General features: G+C 44.8%; 1 protein-coding gene across 4 annotated transcripts in view; it reads left to right on the top strand.

The window, feature by feature from the left end:
* Positions 1 to 16086, top strand: part of LOC141121593 (uncharacterized) — a 243927-nt gene that overhangs the window by 21674 nt on the left and 206167 nt on the right. The window contains exon 8 of one of the 4 annotated variants that reach the window (XM_073611239.1): positions 578 to 5507. The exons of 1 other annotated variant lie outside the window; for it this stretch is intronic. In XM_073611239.1, the coding sequence (XP_073467340.1) occupies positions 578 to 1737 (1160 nt within the window). In that variant the 3' untranslated portion in view covers positions 1738 to 5507. Of the gene's footprint in view, positions 1 to 577; positions 5508 to 11948; positions 12128 to 16086 lie in introns of those variants that run through there. 2 more of the 4 variants (XM_073611240.1, XM_073611237.1) reach the window with 2 other exon arrangements.

Genomic DNA, 16086 nt, shown 5'->3' on the forward strand with positions numbered 1-16086 from the left:
AGCTGTATACTACCGACAGTATGGGTGGGAAGCAAGTGGAATACAGGGGACAGAGTGGGTGGATTCTATGAGGGGTGGGGCTTATGGGAAGTGGGAGTGGTCAAAAATGAAGGGCGGGGTCTGGCACCCCCCCACCCTAAAACTTCACCAGCTGCCACTGGTGATACCATCCTCAAACTTCTGGAACAGAAAGTGATAATGAGGGAGGAGTCAATAACCCAATGATGGTGGTCTTCAGGATCAGTCCAGTCTTCATCTTGGTTCTTATCCGCCATCCTCACACTCTCTTGTGTTGGGAAGATGGCAATGAGTGATAGAGGGGGTGGGGACACTCATCCTATAATCCCCTCATCACTGTCACTCCTATAAAAGACAGTTCTCGTTGTTTCCTCACTCTCTGACTAAGGTCCATGAATAAAGAAATGAACTGGTAGGAGATCAGAGGACCCATTTACTAGTTACCTTGAGGGGGAATTGTAAGATCCTCAGAGACAAAGCTGCCTGATGTGGGCGGAGTCCTGGTTTAGGGGAACCAATCTGCTCATGTCTAGTAATAATCTTTTTATTTCTATTTTAGTAGATGGACGGGAGATGAGGAAAACCTCAGAGGATTGTCTCACTTTGTCTCCAGACTGTAAAGTAGAAGATGAGGACATCACACAGTATAGTCCAGGAGAAAACCCGACTACCTCAAATGTCCATCCGGCACCACACAGTGTAGATGGACCATCGTATTCCTCTTATCCTGAGGAACCTCAGACTGTGAGGGACGGTGCTGTCCTTCCAACAGAGAAGAGGTTTTCCTGTACTGAGTGCGGGAAGTGTTTCCATTTTATATCCCAACTAAATTTGCATATGCGATCTCACACTGGGGAGAAGCCGTATTTTTGTCCTGAGTGCGGGAAATGTTTTTCAGTGAAGTCCAGCCTTAACAAACATCAAAGATTGCACACAGGTGAGAAGCCGTATTCCTGTCCGGAGTGCGGGAAATGTTTTCCAGAAAAATCACAACTTCAGAAACATCAGAGATCTCACACGGGGGAAAAGCCGTATTCCTGTGCTGAGTGCGGGAAATATTTTTCACACATGTCCAATCTTTACAGACATCAGAGATCTCACGCGGGGGAAAATCCACATCCCTGTCCTGAGTGTGGGAAATGTTTTTCAAGGAATTCTGATCTTTCTATTCAGAGATTGAACACAAGCGAGAAGCTGTATTCCTGTTTTGAGTGCAGGAAATATTTTGTACAAAATTCCCAACCTGTCAAACATCAAAGGTCTCACAAGCGGGGAAAGCCACATAACTGTTCTGAGTGTGGGAATTGGTTTTCAGACAAGTACTCTCTTTACAGACATCAGAGATTGCACACTGGTGAGAAGCCATATTCCTGTTCTGAGTGCGGGAAATGTTTTGTTCAAAAATCAGATCTTGTCACACATCAGAGATCTCACACGGGGGAAAAACCATACTCTTGCCCAGCATGCAGGAGATTTTTTACACAGAAGTCACATCTTTGCAGACATCAAAGCTTGCACACAGAGAAGAAGCCGTATTCCTGTCCTGAGTGTGGGAAAGGTTTTTCAGACAAGTCCAATCTTTACAGACATCAGAGAACTCACACGGGGGAGAAGCCATATTCCTGTCCTGAGTGTGGGAAAGGTTTTTCAGACAAGTCCAATCTTTACAGACATCAGAAAACTCACACAGGGGAGAAGCCATATTCCTGTCCTGAGTAAGGGAATTGTTCCTCACTGAAGTCCTGTCCTCCTGTACATCAGGGATCCCACACAACCCTCGAGGTGTATTAGTGCCTTGAGTGCGGGAAATGTCTTCTATATGAATGTTGCTGGACATCACAGCTCTCATGTGGGGAAGAAGCACAACCTGATATACACCTCAGATATACTCCATGGCTGATCTTCATCATGTAAGAAACAGTTCATAAGGAGATCAGAGATCACCAAAGACATGGATGAAGTGTTGTCCCGTGTTGGCCATTGATAGCAGTAGAAAAATAAAAATGGAGTCATTACCTTTCATTGGCTGAGTACATTTTGTGGTGTAAGCTTTCACAAACAATTAGAAGTCTGTGTTTAAAAAATGATTTGAATAAATGTGACACCATTTCACCCAGCCGCGATAAGTATTGGCTGTATTTTATTTTATACAGTGATTTCCTATAATTATTAGCACAATCTAGTGGCAATAATATGGCACTGCAGTATTAATTTTGGATTATAGATGGAGCTGACGATCATAGTAATCACTGTGTTCATTTAAATACGGACAGAATTAGTCACAGCTTGGCAAGTTCTTGTTACAGTTGTCCAACAATTTGTTATAAATAGATCTCTTAATTTCTTCCGTCAAGCATGGTTTCATATAAATAGCCAAAATCATACTGGCAAAAAAAGACAGGAAGTCCCCTGCATACTGTTTGCCGCCCCCAAAAAAACTGTTTACACTGGCCGCTACTGGATCTCTGTGTTATAGTTACATAGTTGGCGAGGTTGAAAAAAGACACAAGTCCATCAAGTCCAATCTATGTGTGTGAATATATGTCAATATTACATTGTATATCCCTGTATGTTGCGGTTGTTCAGGTGCTTATCTAATAGTTTTTTAGAAATTATTGATGTTTCCCGCTGAAACCACCGCCTGTGAAAGAGAATTCCACATCCTAACCACTCTAATGCCCCGTACACACGGTCGGATTTTCCGACAGAAAATGTGTGATAGGACCTTGTTGTCGGAAATTCTGACCGTGTGTAGGCTCCATCACACATTTTCCATCAGATTTTCCGACACACAAAGTTTGAGAGCAGGCTATAAAATTTTCCGACAACAAAATCCGTTGTCGGAATTTCCGATCGTGTGTACACAAATCCGACGCACAAAGTGCCACGCATGCTCAGAATAAATAAAGAGATGAAAGCTATTGGCTACTGCCCCGTTTATAGTCCAGACGTACGTGTCTTACGTCACCGCGTTCAGAATGATCGGATTTTCCGACAACTTTGTGTGACCGCGTGTATGCAAGACAAGTTTGAGCCAACATCCGTCGGAAAAAATCCTAGGATTTTGTTGTCGGAATGTCCGACCGTGTGTACGGGGCATTACAGTAAAGAACCCTCTACGCAGTTTAAGGTTAAACCACTTTCTTGATGTAATCCAAGAAATTGATGTTACAGGCCAGCCAAAAATCCCATATTGTTTTGCACACATGTTAAAGTGTGCATTTTGAGCTACTAGACTTATGTTGGTCCTACAGCATGTTACTTCACCCGACTAAACAGGTTTTATGCCAAAAAAGGCTACGGATATTAATCTGCGCAGGGTCTTCACCCACACTCAGTTGGGCCCGGATACTTCTAGCGGTGGGATGCTGGTCTTTCTCAATTTAGAGAAGGCCTTTGATTCAGTAAACTGGAATTACATGAGGGTGGTACTTGAGGTGTTCGGTCTTCAGTTCCGGAAGTGGATTGACATTCTATATCATTGTCCCACAGCAGCCATAAAGCTAAACAATATGTTATCAGAATTTTTTCCAGTGCGTAGGGGCACTCGCCAAGGATGCCCTTTATGTCCGGGTCTTTTCTCTATTATGATTGAACACTTGGCTGCGGCCTTGCGAGCCTCTGAGGAGGTACAGGGGATAACGGTGGGTAGCTTGACCGAAAAAGCGGCACTATATGCAGACGATATGGTTCTTTTTGTGCGAGACTCCAAGAATTCCCTGTCGGCAGCTTTAGACATTCTTAATTCCTTTGCTCATTTTTCGGGTCTGAAAGTCAACTGGGGAAAATCCCAGATTCTCTCACTCAAGATACCATCCCCCAGATGTGAGATTCCTGTAAATTGTCCCTTGTAGAAGGTAGAGGCGATCAAATATCTGGGGTTACATATCTCCAACTCTGTATCAGATTTTATTGCTTTGAATGTCGATCTACTTTTAACTAAACTAAAATCCAGATTGCAGGTGTGGCAGAATCTACCTCTGACACTCATAGGTGAATTTAGTAAAAATGAAATTTCTACCTCTGTTTTTATATATATTTCGGAATTCTCCTGTTTGGATACCGAGATATATATTCAAAAGAATAGATCAACTTATAACGAATTTCCTGTGGCAGGGGCGACACCCCCGAATTAAACTCCGGGTGTTACAACTGGCGTGGAAACAAGGGGGCCTGGCGGTCCCGGACTTTCACAGATATTTCCTAGCGGGTCAGCTGGTATTCGTTCACAGGTGGTTTATTCTACCTGAGGATGACACTGCCAATACACTAGAGGCGGCTGTTGTTGGTTCGTATGAGGCGCTGGCACACCTCCCGTTTCGGGGCTCCATATAGGCTCACGATATCCATGCGTGCAACCAGTAGGGCATGGGTAGCAGTGACCAAGATGGGTAGCACTTCTGAGATTTCTCCTCACACCCCACTTTGGAAGAATCCTAAATGAATACACTTCTGTGAGTACCCTGATCCAATTATCTGGACTAAATTTGGTATTAAGACGCTGAAAGACATAGTGGGTGGTGGGAAACTTCTGCAGTTTGACACCCTGAAAACTAAGTTTAATCTTCCCAACACTCACTTGTTCCATTATCTTCAGCTCAGACATGCATACAATGCCCAATTTGGAGACATTGGTATTACCATGAAAATGAGTGATTTGGAGTCTCTGCTGAGGGAGGACACTTTGGACAAGGCCCTGTCTACAATATATAAACAAATGTTCGGTGAGGGAGGAGACCTCCTTGCAAAGTGTAGGGCGGTGTGGGGAGAGGTGTTCCCCCAAATGGATGGGGACGACTGGGATGATATATGGGACATTAATTTTGCTAGATTGGTCTCTGCTAGGGACCAACTCATCCAATTTAAACTCCTACATCGTATCTCTCTTACTCCAGCTAGATTTGCTAAGATGTTCCCTACCCAGTCACCTAGTTACTAGTGGTGCAGTTCCCCCACTGCAGATTTCATGCATTTCTTTTGGAATTGCTCCAGCATCCAAGCTTTTTGGAAGGGGGTCACAGAATGTATAGCGGAAGTAACCGCCATTACTATACAGCCCACGATAGAGGTGTGCCTTTTGAGTTTGGTAGACAATCTAGCCCCAAAGAGAGTAACGCGTACCTTACTGACGATACTAATCTATTACGCTAGGAAAATGATAGTGTTATCATGGAAAAAGCCCAATCCTCCATCTGTATCAGCGTGGAAGGGTGTGGTAAATAGAGCCGCACCTTTCTACAAGGCTACATATATTAGCAGGGGCATACCGCAGAAATTTGATAAAGTGTGGGGCAGTTGGATGAATAGTGAAACTACGGTGGCGGATTGAGTGTCACATAATGGAATGCACCTGCTGTGGGATTCAGCCTGTATGTAACTATTTGACATATTGAAATGTATTATTGATTGTTATTGGGGAAAGGTGGCCTTATTATCATTATTCTGATCCTGTCACTGAGTGAGGGTCTGGAAGGAGGGGGAGAGAGTCAATGCTGAAGAAATGTAAATAGCTCTTTTTGTGTGTGGCCCACTGGGTCTTGTGTTTATTTGTTATGTTAAAAAGCAATAAAAAAAACTTTAAAAAAAAAAAAAAAAGTGTGCATTTTGGGCCTGAAGATTAGTTGAAACCCCCAAAGATACACAATATTACTAAAAGTATTGGGACACCTGCCTTTACACACACATGAACTTTAATGGCATCCCAGTCTTATTCCGTTGGGTTCAATATTGAGTTGACCCACCCTTTGCAGTTATAGCAGCTTCAACTCTTCTGGGAAGGCTGTCCACAAGGTTTAGGAGTGTGTCTATGGGAATGTTTGACCATTCTTCCAGAAGCGCATTTGTGAAGTCAGGCACTGATGTTGGTAGGTCTGGCTTGCAGTCTGCACTCTAATTCATCCCAAAAGTGTTCTATCGGGTTGAGGTCAGGACTCTGTGCAGGACAGTCATGTTCCTCCACCCCAAACTCGCTCATCCATGTATTTATGGACCTTGCTATAGCGTCTTGCTAGACGCTATAACTTTCACACAAACCAATTAATATACACTTATAGGGATTTTTTGTATCTTGATCTACCTGAGTTTGGCTTGGTATCAAGAGATCCCCAAATTTAACACTTCTTATTAAGTGATTGAACAGTACTGAGGCATATTCAAGGTTTTGGATATCTTTTTATATCCTTTTCCATCTTTGTAAAGTTTTATTACCTTGTTATGCAGGTCTTTTGACGGTTCTTTTCCACCTTCTCATAGCTCAGTGTCTAGCCTACTTAGCGCATCCATGTGAGAGCTAACAAACTCATTGACTGTTTATGCACAGACACTAATTGTAATTTAAAAAGCCACAAATGTGGGGAATTAACCTTTAATTGCCATTTTAACATGTGTGTGCTACCTTCCCTGTCTGGCCAAACATTCCAGGGTAAGTAAACTTTTTATCAGGGCCATTTGGGTGATTTCTGTTATCATTATGATTTAAAAAGGATCCAAAAAACAATGTGATAATAAATGGCTTCATGTGATTGCTATCCCTAAATAAAAGACAGTTTTTTGGCATGATCAGTCATATTTTCAATATTAATGCCAAAATTTCACAATTTCTGCCAGGGTATGCAAACTTTTGAGCACAACTGTATTTGGAGACAAGATTGGTGATGTAGCTCGGGGGGTAGAGTTGTGAATAGGTTTGTATATTGTTAGTGTAGCACTAACTCTCGGTGGAGCTGCTAATTTAAGCGGGTCTGTTACCTTCACTCTCCTTCCCTCTGTTTCACCGGCACCGGGTCTAGGGTTCCATTGAGTTTACCTCTGGACGATACACGCACCAACACTTGAGTACGTTTTCAATGCTTTATTAAACAATTTACTTAGGAAGTAGCAGGAAAGAGGCGCAAAGGAAACTGCAGAAGAAACTCAAATATCTTCTTGTAGGGTCTTTGACAAATGTCCTGGTAGAATTTGGATATTACAATAGGATGCGCTCCCCTCGTGGGACACACTCCTTGCTCGCCTGGATAGGCCTCTCTCACTTGCCTAGCAGCCAGTACGTAGCACGAACAAAAGTCTCTGCCACAGACTTGTTTGGGACAAACCAGTACGATCCTCTGCCTTAGGATGTATTGGGTTTTTCTGCAATGAACACCAGTCACAGTGCCTGAACCTTTAAGCCAACCCGGCAACACTATGTTGTATAGTTACTTTCGGATACGTCCTCCAACTGAGTCACAAGGCCCCTCTCCAGACCAGCACTCTGCATGATCCTTCCATGACGGGTCCTCCCCTGGGATCTTCTCGGTTGTCCAGCTTCTTCACACGGGATAGACAGCTCAGGACCATTCCTCGGCCGCTGTGGTAGGCCCCAGACAAGCTTCTGGGCCCACCCCTGCACCGCAGCGACGTGGGCCTCCGGAACGGAGGACCACGAGATAGCTCTCTAACGCATACCTGTCGGCCAGGAGGGCCAGCAGGTGGCTGTAAAACGAACCCCACAAAATGGCGTCTGTCCCATAAATACCCTCGCCCAGAATGCAACTAGGAGGACCACCTCCACCGAGTTGTCTCCGGGACAGAAGAGCATCCATACGCTTCGACACATTGCCTTTCCAACACTAACCACTGATAACAGCGACACACACCGGTCAGCGTGGAAACACACGCAAGGTCAGCCAAGCTGGAACAGAGGCAAACTTAACCTATTTAACGAACAAGTTACTAAATTTACCTAACATGCGGTAGATTTCAAATCTACCAGCGCTACATTAGTATTTTGAATTGAATTTGGGTGATCATATGACAGTGTAGGGATTGAAGAAGGGATAGCTTGCGAAGAGGTAGGCCAATGAGGAGGGAGTAGCAATAGTCAAGGCGAAAGATTATAAGGGAGTAAATGAGGATCTTGGTGGTTTTATTGGTTAAAAAGGGGCGTATTTTAGAGATGTTACGGAGGTGAAGTCTAAAAGCTTTTGACAACGATTGGATTTAGGGCTGAAAGGACAGGTCAGAGTCTAGGATTACACATAGTACCCTGGTGTGACGGAAGGGATTGATGGTTGCAATATTGATTTTGATGGAAAAGTCATGGAGGAGGTCACAAGCAGGGGAATATTATCTGCTCAGTTTTAGAGAGATTTTTTTTTTAGGAAGGGGTGCGACATCCATGCTGATTTGTCAGTTAGTAAGTAATGTGAGAGGAGACTGAAGGAGTGAGGTGAGGAGTAGACAGATAGATTTGGGTGTCATTGGCTTATAGATTGTATTGGTAGCCATGTGAGGTTATCAAGTGACCAAGGGAGAAGGTGTAACTAGAGAAAAGAAGGGGTCCAAGAACAGAGCTTTGGGGGACCCCGCAGAAATAGGAGGAGACAGAGTTGTAGGTAAAAAAGGAGAAAGGTTGGTGCCATGGAAGTCGTCTAAAACATTGTTTTACTATTGCATGTGAACAACAGTCAAAAAGAAAGCCAACGCATTTCGGCCAACAGGCATTAATCATGCCTCATGAGCCGTGATTAAGGCCTGATGGCTGAAACGCGTTGGTTTTCTTTCTGACTGTTGTTTGCATGCAATAATAAAACAATGTTTTAGCCGACTTCAATGGCACCAGCCTTTCTCCCTTTTTGCATGGACTATATGGAGGTTTACAAAGACTTCACAGGCTGAGTGCTGTGTTCTTGAGGCTCCCCAGGCATTGCACAGGCGGTAGTAGCTCGGATGCACCTTTTCCAGAGTTGTAGGTAACACTGAAGGAGCGATGTGATAGGTAGAACCAGGATAGAGCAGAATCTTGGAGGCCAAGAGAACAGCATTTATTGAGGAGCTTGTGGTCAACAGTATCAAAGGCCGCAGAGAGGTCAAGTAGTAGGAGTATGGAGTAGTTGCCATTGGTTTTAGCAGTTAGTAAATCGTTGGTGGGTTTTAGTAAGGCAGTTTCTGTGGAGTGCCGTGAGCGAAAGCCAGACTGTAAGGGTTCAAGAAGGTTGTTGTCACTGAGGTAGGAGCTAAGACGGTTATAGACTAAGCATTCTAGAGGTTTAGAGGTGAATGGGAGCAATGAGATGGGTGTTAAGTTATTCAGTTTGGTGGGTCCAGTGAGGGCTTTTAAAGTATTGGAGTGATCTGTGCATGCTTTAGAGGGGAAGGAAAGGTGCCAGTAAAGAGGGAGAGATTGAAGATGTGAGTGAGGGAGCATAGGAAAGAATAAGAGGGTGGCTGAAGTAAGTGTGAGGGAACAGGATCTAGGGGACAATTGGTTGGTGGGCATTTGAGAAAAGTTTGGTAACCTCTTCAGCAGTGGCGGCCCATTCATTAGGGGCGCATGGGCACCGCCCCCCCCCTATCCATGCGTCCGGCCCCCTGACCTACATACAGGGCGCCGAACCATGGATTCCAATTGGGGGGTGTATTTTTATTGAAGCACATGATTAGAGCCAGAGGCTCTAATAGGCTTCAAAAAAGGGTGGGCTCAGGGCGCAGAGCACTGATTCTCCTCCCGGCCAATCAGGAAGCGGGTTGTGAGACCCGTTTCCCGATTGGCTGAAAAGAGAAGCTATCCCTTTGGCCAATGAGGTGGAAGAAGGAGGAGATGTATGGCTGAGGAGACGCACGGGCCCGACCGACAGAGCCAGGACACGGAGACTGAGGGGAGAAGCCGCCACCACCTGTCAGGAGGGTGAGTGAGCTGGCGACGGGGGGGGGGTATGGTATGAGGGGGGTCTGTGATCAGGTCCATCTGCTGCCAAAAACTGATGGAGCACCAGCCACCACTGCTCTTCAGTAGTAGCCTGTTCAAATGTGCTGTTAAACAAGGTATGTTAAGTGGAGGGTATTTGTACAGTGAAGGTGTCCTCACGAATTGCATCAATCTTGTCTTTGAAGTGATTGGCAATCTCTTGGGCAGTGAGTGAGTTAGTGGGTAGAGGGGGTGGGGGGTGAAGCACAGAGTTAAAGGTTGAGAAGAGCTGACGAGGCTTGGATGAAAAGATATTAATAAGAAATACAAAGTTGGCTTGTTTGGCAGCATGGAGGCAGAAATTGTATTTTAGGGGGCAGATTTATATAGGGTGAAGTCCTGCAGGCAGGGGCGTTGCTAGGTCTACAAAAGATCTGCGGCTAGAGCCCATAGCAACGTAGTAAAGAAAGTCGTACGCTTGGGCGGGCATACAGATGTATATAATATACGTGTGTGTGTGTGTGTATATATCCCCAGAGTGTCCGCCCTTATATCAGGGTCCCCAGAGAACCCCCCTTACATTAGGATCCCCAGAGAGCCTCCCCCTTGCATCAGGGTTCCCAGAGAGCCTCCCCCTTAAATCAGGGTCTCCAGAGATCCTCCCCCTTAGATCAGGGTCCCCAGAGAGCCTCCCCCCTGCATCTGGTTCCCCAGAGAGCCCCCCACTTACATCAGGGTACCCAGAGAGCCTCCCCCCTGCATGAGGGTCCCCAGAGAGCCCCCCACCTACATCAGGGTCCCCAGAGAGCCCCCCACCTACATCAGGGTCCCCAGAGAGCCTCCCCTCCCCTTGGGGACCCCTGCAGAGACTCGTGGCTATTGGCCTCAGATTCGGGGCTATAGCCCCAAAAGCCACCCCCTAGAGACACCACTGCCTGCAGGTAATTGGTTTTACGCCACAGTCTTTCAAAGTGATGATGAGAGTGAACTGTTGTAGACAGAGGTGACCAGGTCAGGACAGGACAAGGGAGAGATTATGTCATATAGGTGGTCAGTAGCAGAATAGAGAAGGGTTAAAGTGGCGAAGGTTCCTACAAGTAATTGTGTGCTGCTTGGATGGATAGGTGGTTGGAGGCAAGGATAATGTGAAACTGATGAGGTTATGAATGGCTGTGTGTATATTGTCATTTACTGGCAATTTAATGTAAATGTCAGTGCTAAAAAAAAAAAATCCACACAAAAAAAAAATCTTTTTTTTTTTTTTTTTGCATTGGTACATTTTCTCCAGGGCAGTGCCCACCTCCCCTCCCAATTCTGCTTTTTGACACTCTCTTAAATATTAGCCCAGAAAATTAGCTTTTTTTAAATTTGACAGATTTGGCTCCCTTTGATTTCAATGGGGTTTGGGTTCGGCATCAAACCAAACCCAGGACAGTTCAGCTCATCACTAGTTACTATGAATTAGAGTTCCAATATCTCCTCTGTTTTCTGCAGACAGATATACATTTTTTCCGATGCCTTATGTTGTACAGATTCCTCATGTTCCCTGATACAAGCTCGTACATTGTTCAAATTTCCAACCAGAAGGGAATGGACTTGGTAGGATATTCTCCCTATGTTGAGGGTATGTGGCCTGGTATGGTTCACGAGGGGGCACACTCACTCCACACCCTCCAACATTTCTTGGGCAGCCAGGCTGCATGCTCAGATGAGGGACTGGTATGGATTTTAACCACTTCAGCCCCGGACCATTTGGCTGGCCAAAGACCAGAGCACTTTTTGCGATTCGGCACCACGCCGTTTTAACTGAATGAATTGTGCGGTCGTGCGACATGGCTCCCAAACAAAATTGACGTCCTTTTTTTCCCCATAAATAGAGCTTTCTTTTGGTGGTATTTGATCGCCTCTGCGGTTTTTATTTTTTGCGCTATAAACAAAAAAATGCGTGTACTTCCTCTCCGTGAGACGATCGCGGGTATCCCCGCGGACATCGAGTCCGAGGGACCTGTGATAACACTCACAGAGCTTGCGGCGGGTGAGCACGCGCCCACAATGCCGCGTCTTAAAGGCGACGTACAGGTACGTTAATATGGTTGTCCGTGCCATTCTGCCGACGTATATCGGCGTGAGCCGGTCGGCAAGTGGTTAAGGGTACCTCCGACTTTTTGTCTTGTATTTTTTTTGCATAGGGTTCCCTCTTAACATCCATACACAATCTAAAGAGTCTAGTATGAATTTTTTGGGGGCCCCATGCTATCTTTTTAACACTATGAGATGTTTCTTGGGTCTGCAGTGCCTCTAAGCTCCACAAGGTGGTGATCTCACTTCTACCCAGACAGGAAGTCACTATGGAATACAGACAGGAAGTGATGTCACATAGACAGGAAGTCCCATATGGTATGACGACGTAGGGAGAATAAATTGCTGAAACTGGCAGCAGAGGAGGTAATAAGATTTTATTTTAAATTATTATACAGGATTTATAGATTATTATTATTATACAGGAATTATTTATTATACAGGATTTATATAGCGCCAACAATTTGCTCAGCACTTTACAATGTGCGGGCAGACAGTACAGTCACAATACAATTTAATACAGGACGAATCAGAGGGCCCTGCTCGTTAGAGCTTACAATCTAGGAGGGAGGGACAAGTGGGGGATGATCTGATGGGGGAAATAGATGTAGAGTTGTTAGGTGGAAGCAAGATAGGCTCCTCTGAAGAGATGAGTTTTCACGGATCACCTAAAAGTGGATAGAGTAGGAGATAGTTGGACAGATTGGGGTAAGGAGTTCTAAAGGATGGGAGAGGCTCGAGAGAAGTCCTGGAGGTGAGCATGGTGTCAGAAACCATGAAATCAGGCCGAGATAGAAGTACAGTTAAATCACACTTGTTCAAAAATAAAAGTAAAAAGAACAAACGTAGTCAAAACATAGCCAAAGTTCAGTAACCGGAACGGATAGTCAGCCAAGCCAGAAGTCAGGGATCAATGTAGTGGAACAGCAAGCAGGATCTGGAGCCAGAAGGGATGTCAGCAAAGCAAGTCTTGAATAGGATCGAAAGGAGATAGTTTCTGTGATGTTGACCAAGGCAAAGGCAGAGATCCTCTGGACTGGACGGCATAAGTAGGCAGGACTGACGAGCAGGATATCATCAACAGCTGAGTAACTGTGGAGCTGGCCATTAGCCGACAGCTGAGCGGCCAGCTCAGAGAAGGAAGGGCTGAGCCCAGCCCTGACACATGGGTGCAATTAGGCAAGTTTTTTTTGGTTGGATATTCAACAGAGAAAAACTAGATGATGCAATATATAACATAATGATTTGTCACACACACATCACCCTCTACAACATTTACAATATGGTATGATTTTACTGTGGAGATTTTTTGTTTACAAACTTTTTATTAAAGTATATAAAATATACAGTAGTGTGACGAAGATACAAAGGAGAGTAAGGGCTAGTTTACACTTGCTTCAAAACAAGGCTTCGGACATGCTTTGTTAAAGTTCTCTGAACGCCAGTCAGAGCTCCTGTCACTAAATAAAATGGTTAGCTTATGCCTCGTTTCCACTGAGCGGATCGGTTCGGGTCGGTACAGTTTGAATGGCCTAGAATGGTCCGGTCTATTCTGGTGAGCGTTTCCACTTCAAGTGGGACCACAAGGGGCCATACAGGGTTTAGAAAAAATGCCTCAGCATAGCACAGCAGAGGGTTTTCTGTCAGCCAATCAATGGAATGTATCGTAGCTCCACCCTAACCGAACCGTTCCATTTTCTATGGCCCCACATCTGAAGCAGGACCCTGAATGGAATGGTTCGGTTGTATGGGCCACTTTCATAATGGAAACACCCAAAATAGCATACCGTACCGAACCGATCCGCTCAATGGTAACGAGGCATTACAGTCCTGTTTACACCTTGCTTTTGCTTAGCTTTGCTTCAAAAATTATACCCCATGCAGTTTTAGTGGTGCTTCAAAGCGTCTTCAAAGCCTCCATAGAAGTCTATGGCAAAGCTCTCTTGAAGCCTCACCGAAGTCCCACCAAAGGCTCATCGAAGCCCCATGAAAGCCTCGTCAAAGCTAAATCGAAGCCCCACCAAAGCCTCATCGAAGCTCCACCAAAGCCTCATTGAAGCCCTACCAATGCCTCATCGAAGCTCCACAAAAGCCATATCAAAGCCCCATCGAAGCTCCACCAAAGGCTCATCGAAGCCCCATCGAAGTTCCACTAAAGCCTAATCGAAGCCCGATCGAAGCTCCACCAAAGCCTTATCGAAGCCCCACCAAAGCCTCATGGAAGCACCAAGCAAAAGCAAGGTGTAAACAGGACTGTAAGCTAACCATTTTATTTAATGACACAAGCTTTGATTGGCGTTCATAGAGCTTTAATGAAGCGTGTCCGAAGCCATGTTTTGAAGCAAGCGTAATCTAGCCCTAAATGTCACAAGTATAATCTTGAGTCATAACACAGAAGAACAATTCAGAAACATACAAAAAAAAAAAAAACCCTTCAGAAAACATGAATCAACAAAAATAGATACATGAAGAATCAGAAAGATATACCTTGGGTTATTAATCCTATAGCTCAGTGATGGCGAACCTTGGCACCCCAGATGTTTTGGAACTACATTTCCCATGATTCTCATGCACTCTGCAGTGTATTTGAGCATCATGGGAAATGTAGTTCTAAAACATCTGGGGTGCCAAGGTTTGCCATCACTGCTATAGCTCATGGTAACTTAATCAGGTACTAGATTAGTTCAAGACAGTAGAATATGTCTATGAGTCTTCCAAGCATCCCATTTGCGATCAAACAGGTGCATTTTATTCTGTAGAGTATATAGAATCCTTTCCATCAGCATTACCCCATCAACCTAATATTGAGTACAGGGGGGACTGTTGGGGATTTCCAGTGTAGATCAATATCCCACAAGGTCGATACACAAATGGAGTCCCTGCGAAGGACACCCAGAATAGGAGCTCCAATGAGACCCATTGAAATTGTAAGATTTAAGGATGTGCCAGATATTTGCTGAGGCTACAGCGGATATTTTATTCCGCACAGAGGAGAGACGCCCGCACTCCCAAAATATATGTTTGACGGTACCCATAAGTGGACGTCCCCGAAAACAGAGGTCGGAGGTTCCTGGATAGATGGCTTGGAGTTTGGAAGGGGTATAATACCACCTGGTTAATACCTTAAAGGCGGTTTCTCTAACTGATAAGGAGATTTAGTGCATTTACGCAAATTATCCAGCATTAAATCCCACCAGTCCTCCGGAGTGAACTGTGCGCCACAGTCAACTTCCCATTTGTTCCTATAACCGAAGCCTATTGGAAAAATAGGAAGCAATCTGAAATGAGGCCCTTACCTTTGGGAGAGTCACGGCAGAGCCTTTAAAAAAAATGTAATTGGGGAAGATGGAGAAAGGCCATAATGTGAAATATAAAAGTGTCTAATTTGCACATAATGATAATATTCTCTGAGCGCAATTTGTTTCTGTGTACGTGAAAGATCGAAAGTAGCGAATGCTCCTCCCATTTGGAGATCCGCTAAAGCGACAAAGGAATTAGTCTGCCACCATGAAAAGCTCTCCGGGGAGTCGAAAGCGGGGGCAAACGATGGTTCTTCCGGTTTACTGTGGAAATTTAAAGGTTTTTCACCTTAAAGTGGGGTTCCACTCAAATTTTTAACTTAATCTTACCCCCTTCAGTTAATTGCATAGATGTTCAAATGCCGCACGAAATTTTTTTTTATCGCTGTAATTACCTTTATATTGTACTTTATTGTGGCACTTCCTGTCTCTCCTCCCATGGGAGTAGGCGTGTTTATTGCCTTTCCCCGGCACCGCACTGTCTCCTGGGAGCTTAGTGTCAGGCTTCCCAAGATTCAGTGCGGAAACAATGACCATGCTTGTGAACAAGCTGTGAATGAATAGCATTCACCGCATCCAGGAAATCAATGCTTGTGGGCTTCACATGCCCACAAGCAAGATGGAAACAGCCAGCATCACATTCTTAAAGTTATTCTTCAGTACGAAAACAGACAGAGGCGGAAATATTACACCCAAACTGTGAGTATTATTTTGGGATTAGCAAAGTGTCTCAATGACCTAAAAAAAAAAAAAAAAGATTGGTCGCTGGACTCCCACTTTAATGCATTCTATGCATTAACCACTTCAGCCCCGGAAGATTTTGTATTCTGTATTTTATTCACTTGTTGTCATCACAGAAATTAAAGTACACGGAGTATTGTATTGTAATAGCCATGGCCGCTACCTTATATTGCAGGTGCAGCTTGGCCCTTACAGCTGCTTCTCTCCTCTCTCTCTATATTCCCTCGAGGCAGCAGTGAGCGGGGCTGAGAATATCGGGGGGGGGGGGGGGCTGACGTCAGCGAG

This window comes from Aquarana catesbeiana, unplaced genomic scaffold (assembly GCF_042186555.1).
Source record: "Aquarana catesbeiana isolate 2022-GZ unplaced genomic scaffold, ASM4218655v1 unanchor226, whole genome shotgun sequence".
Taxonomy (NCBI): Eukaryota; Metazoa; Chordata; class Amphibia; order Anura; family Ranidae; genus Aquarana; species Aquarana catesbeiana.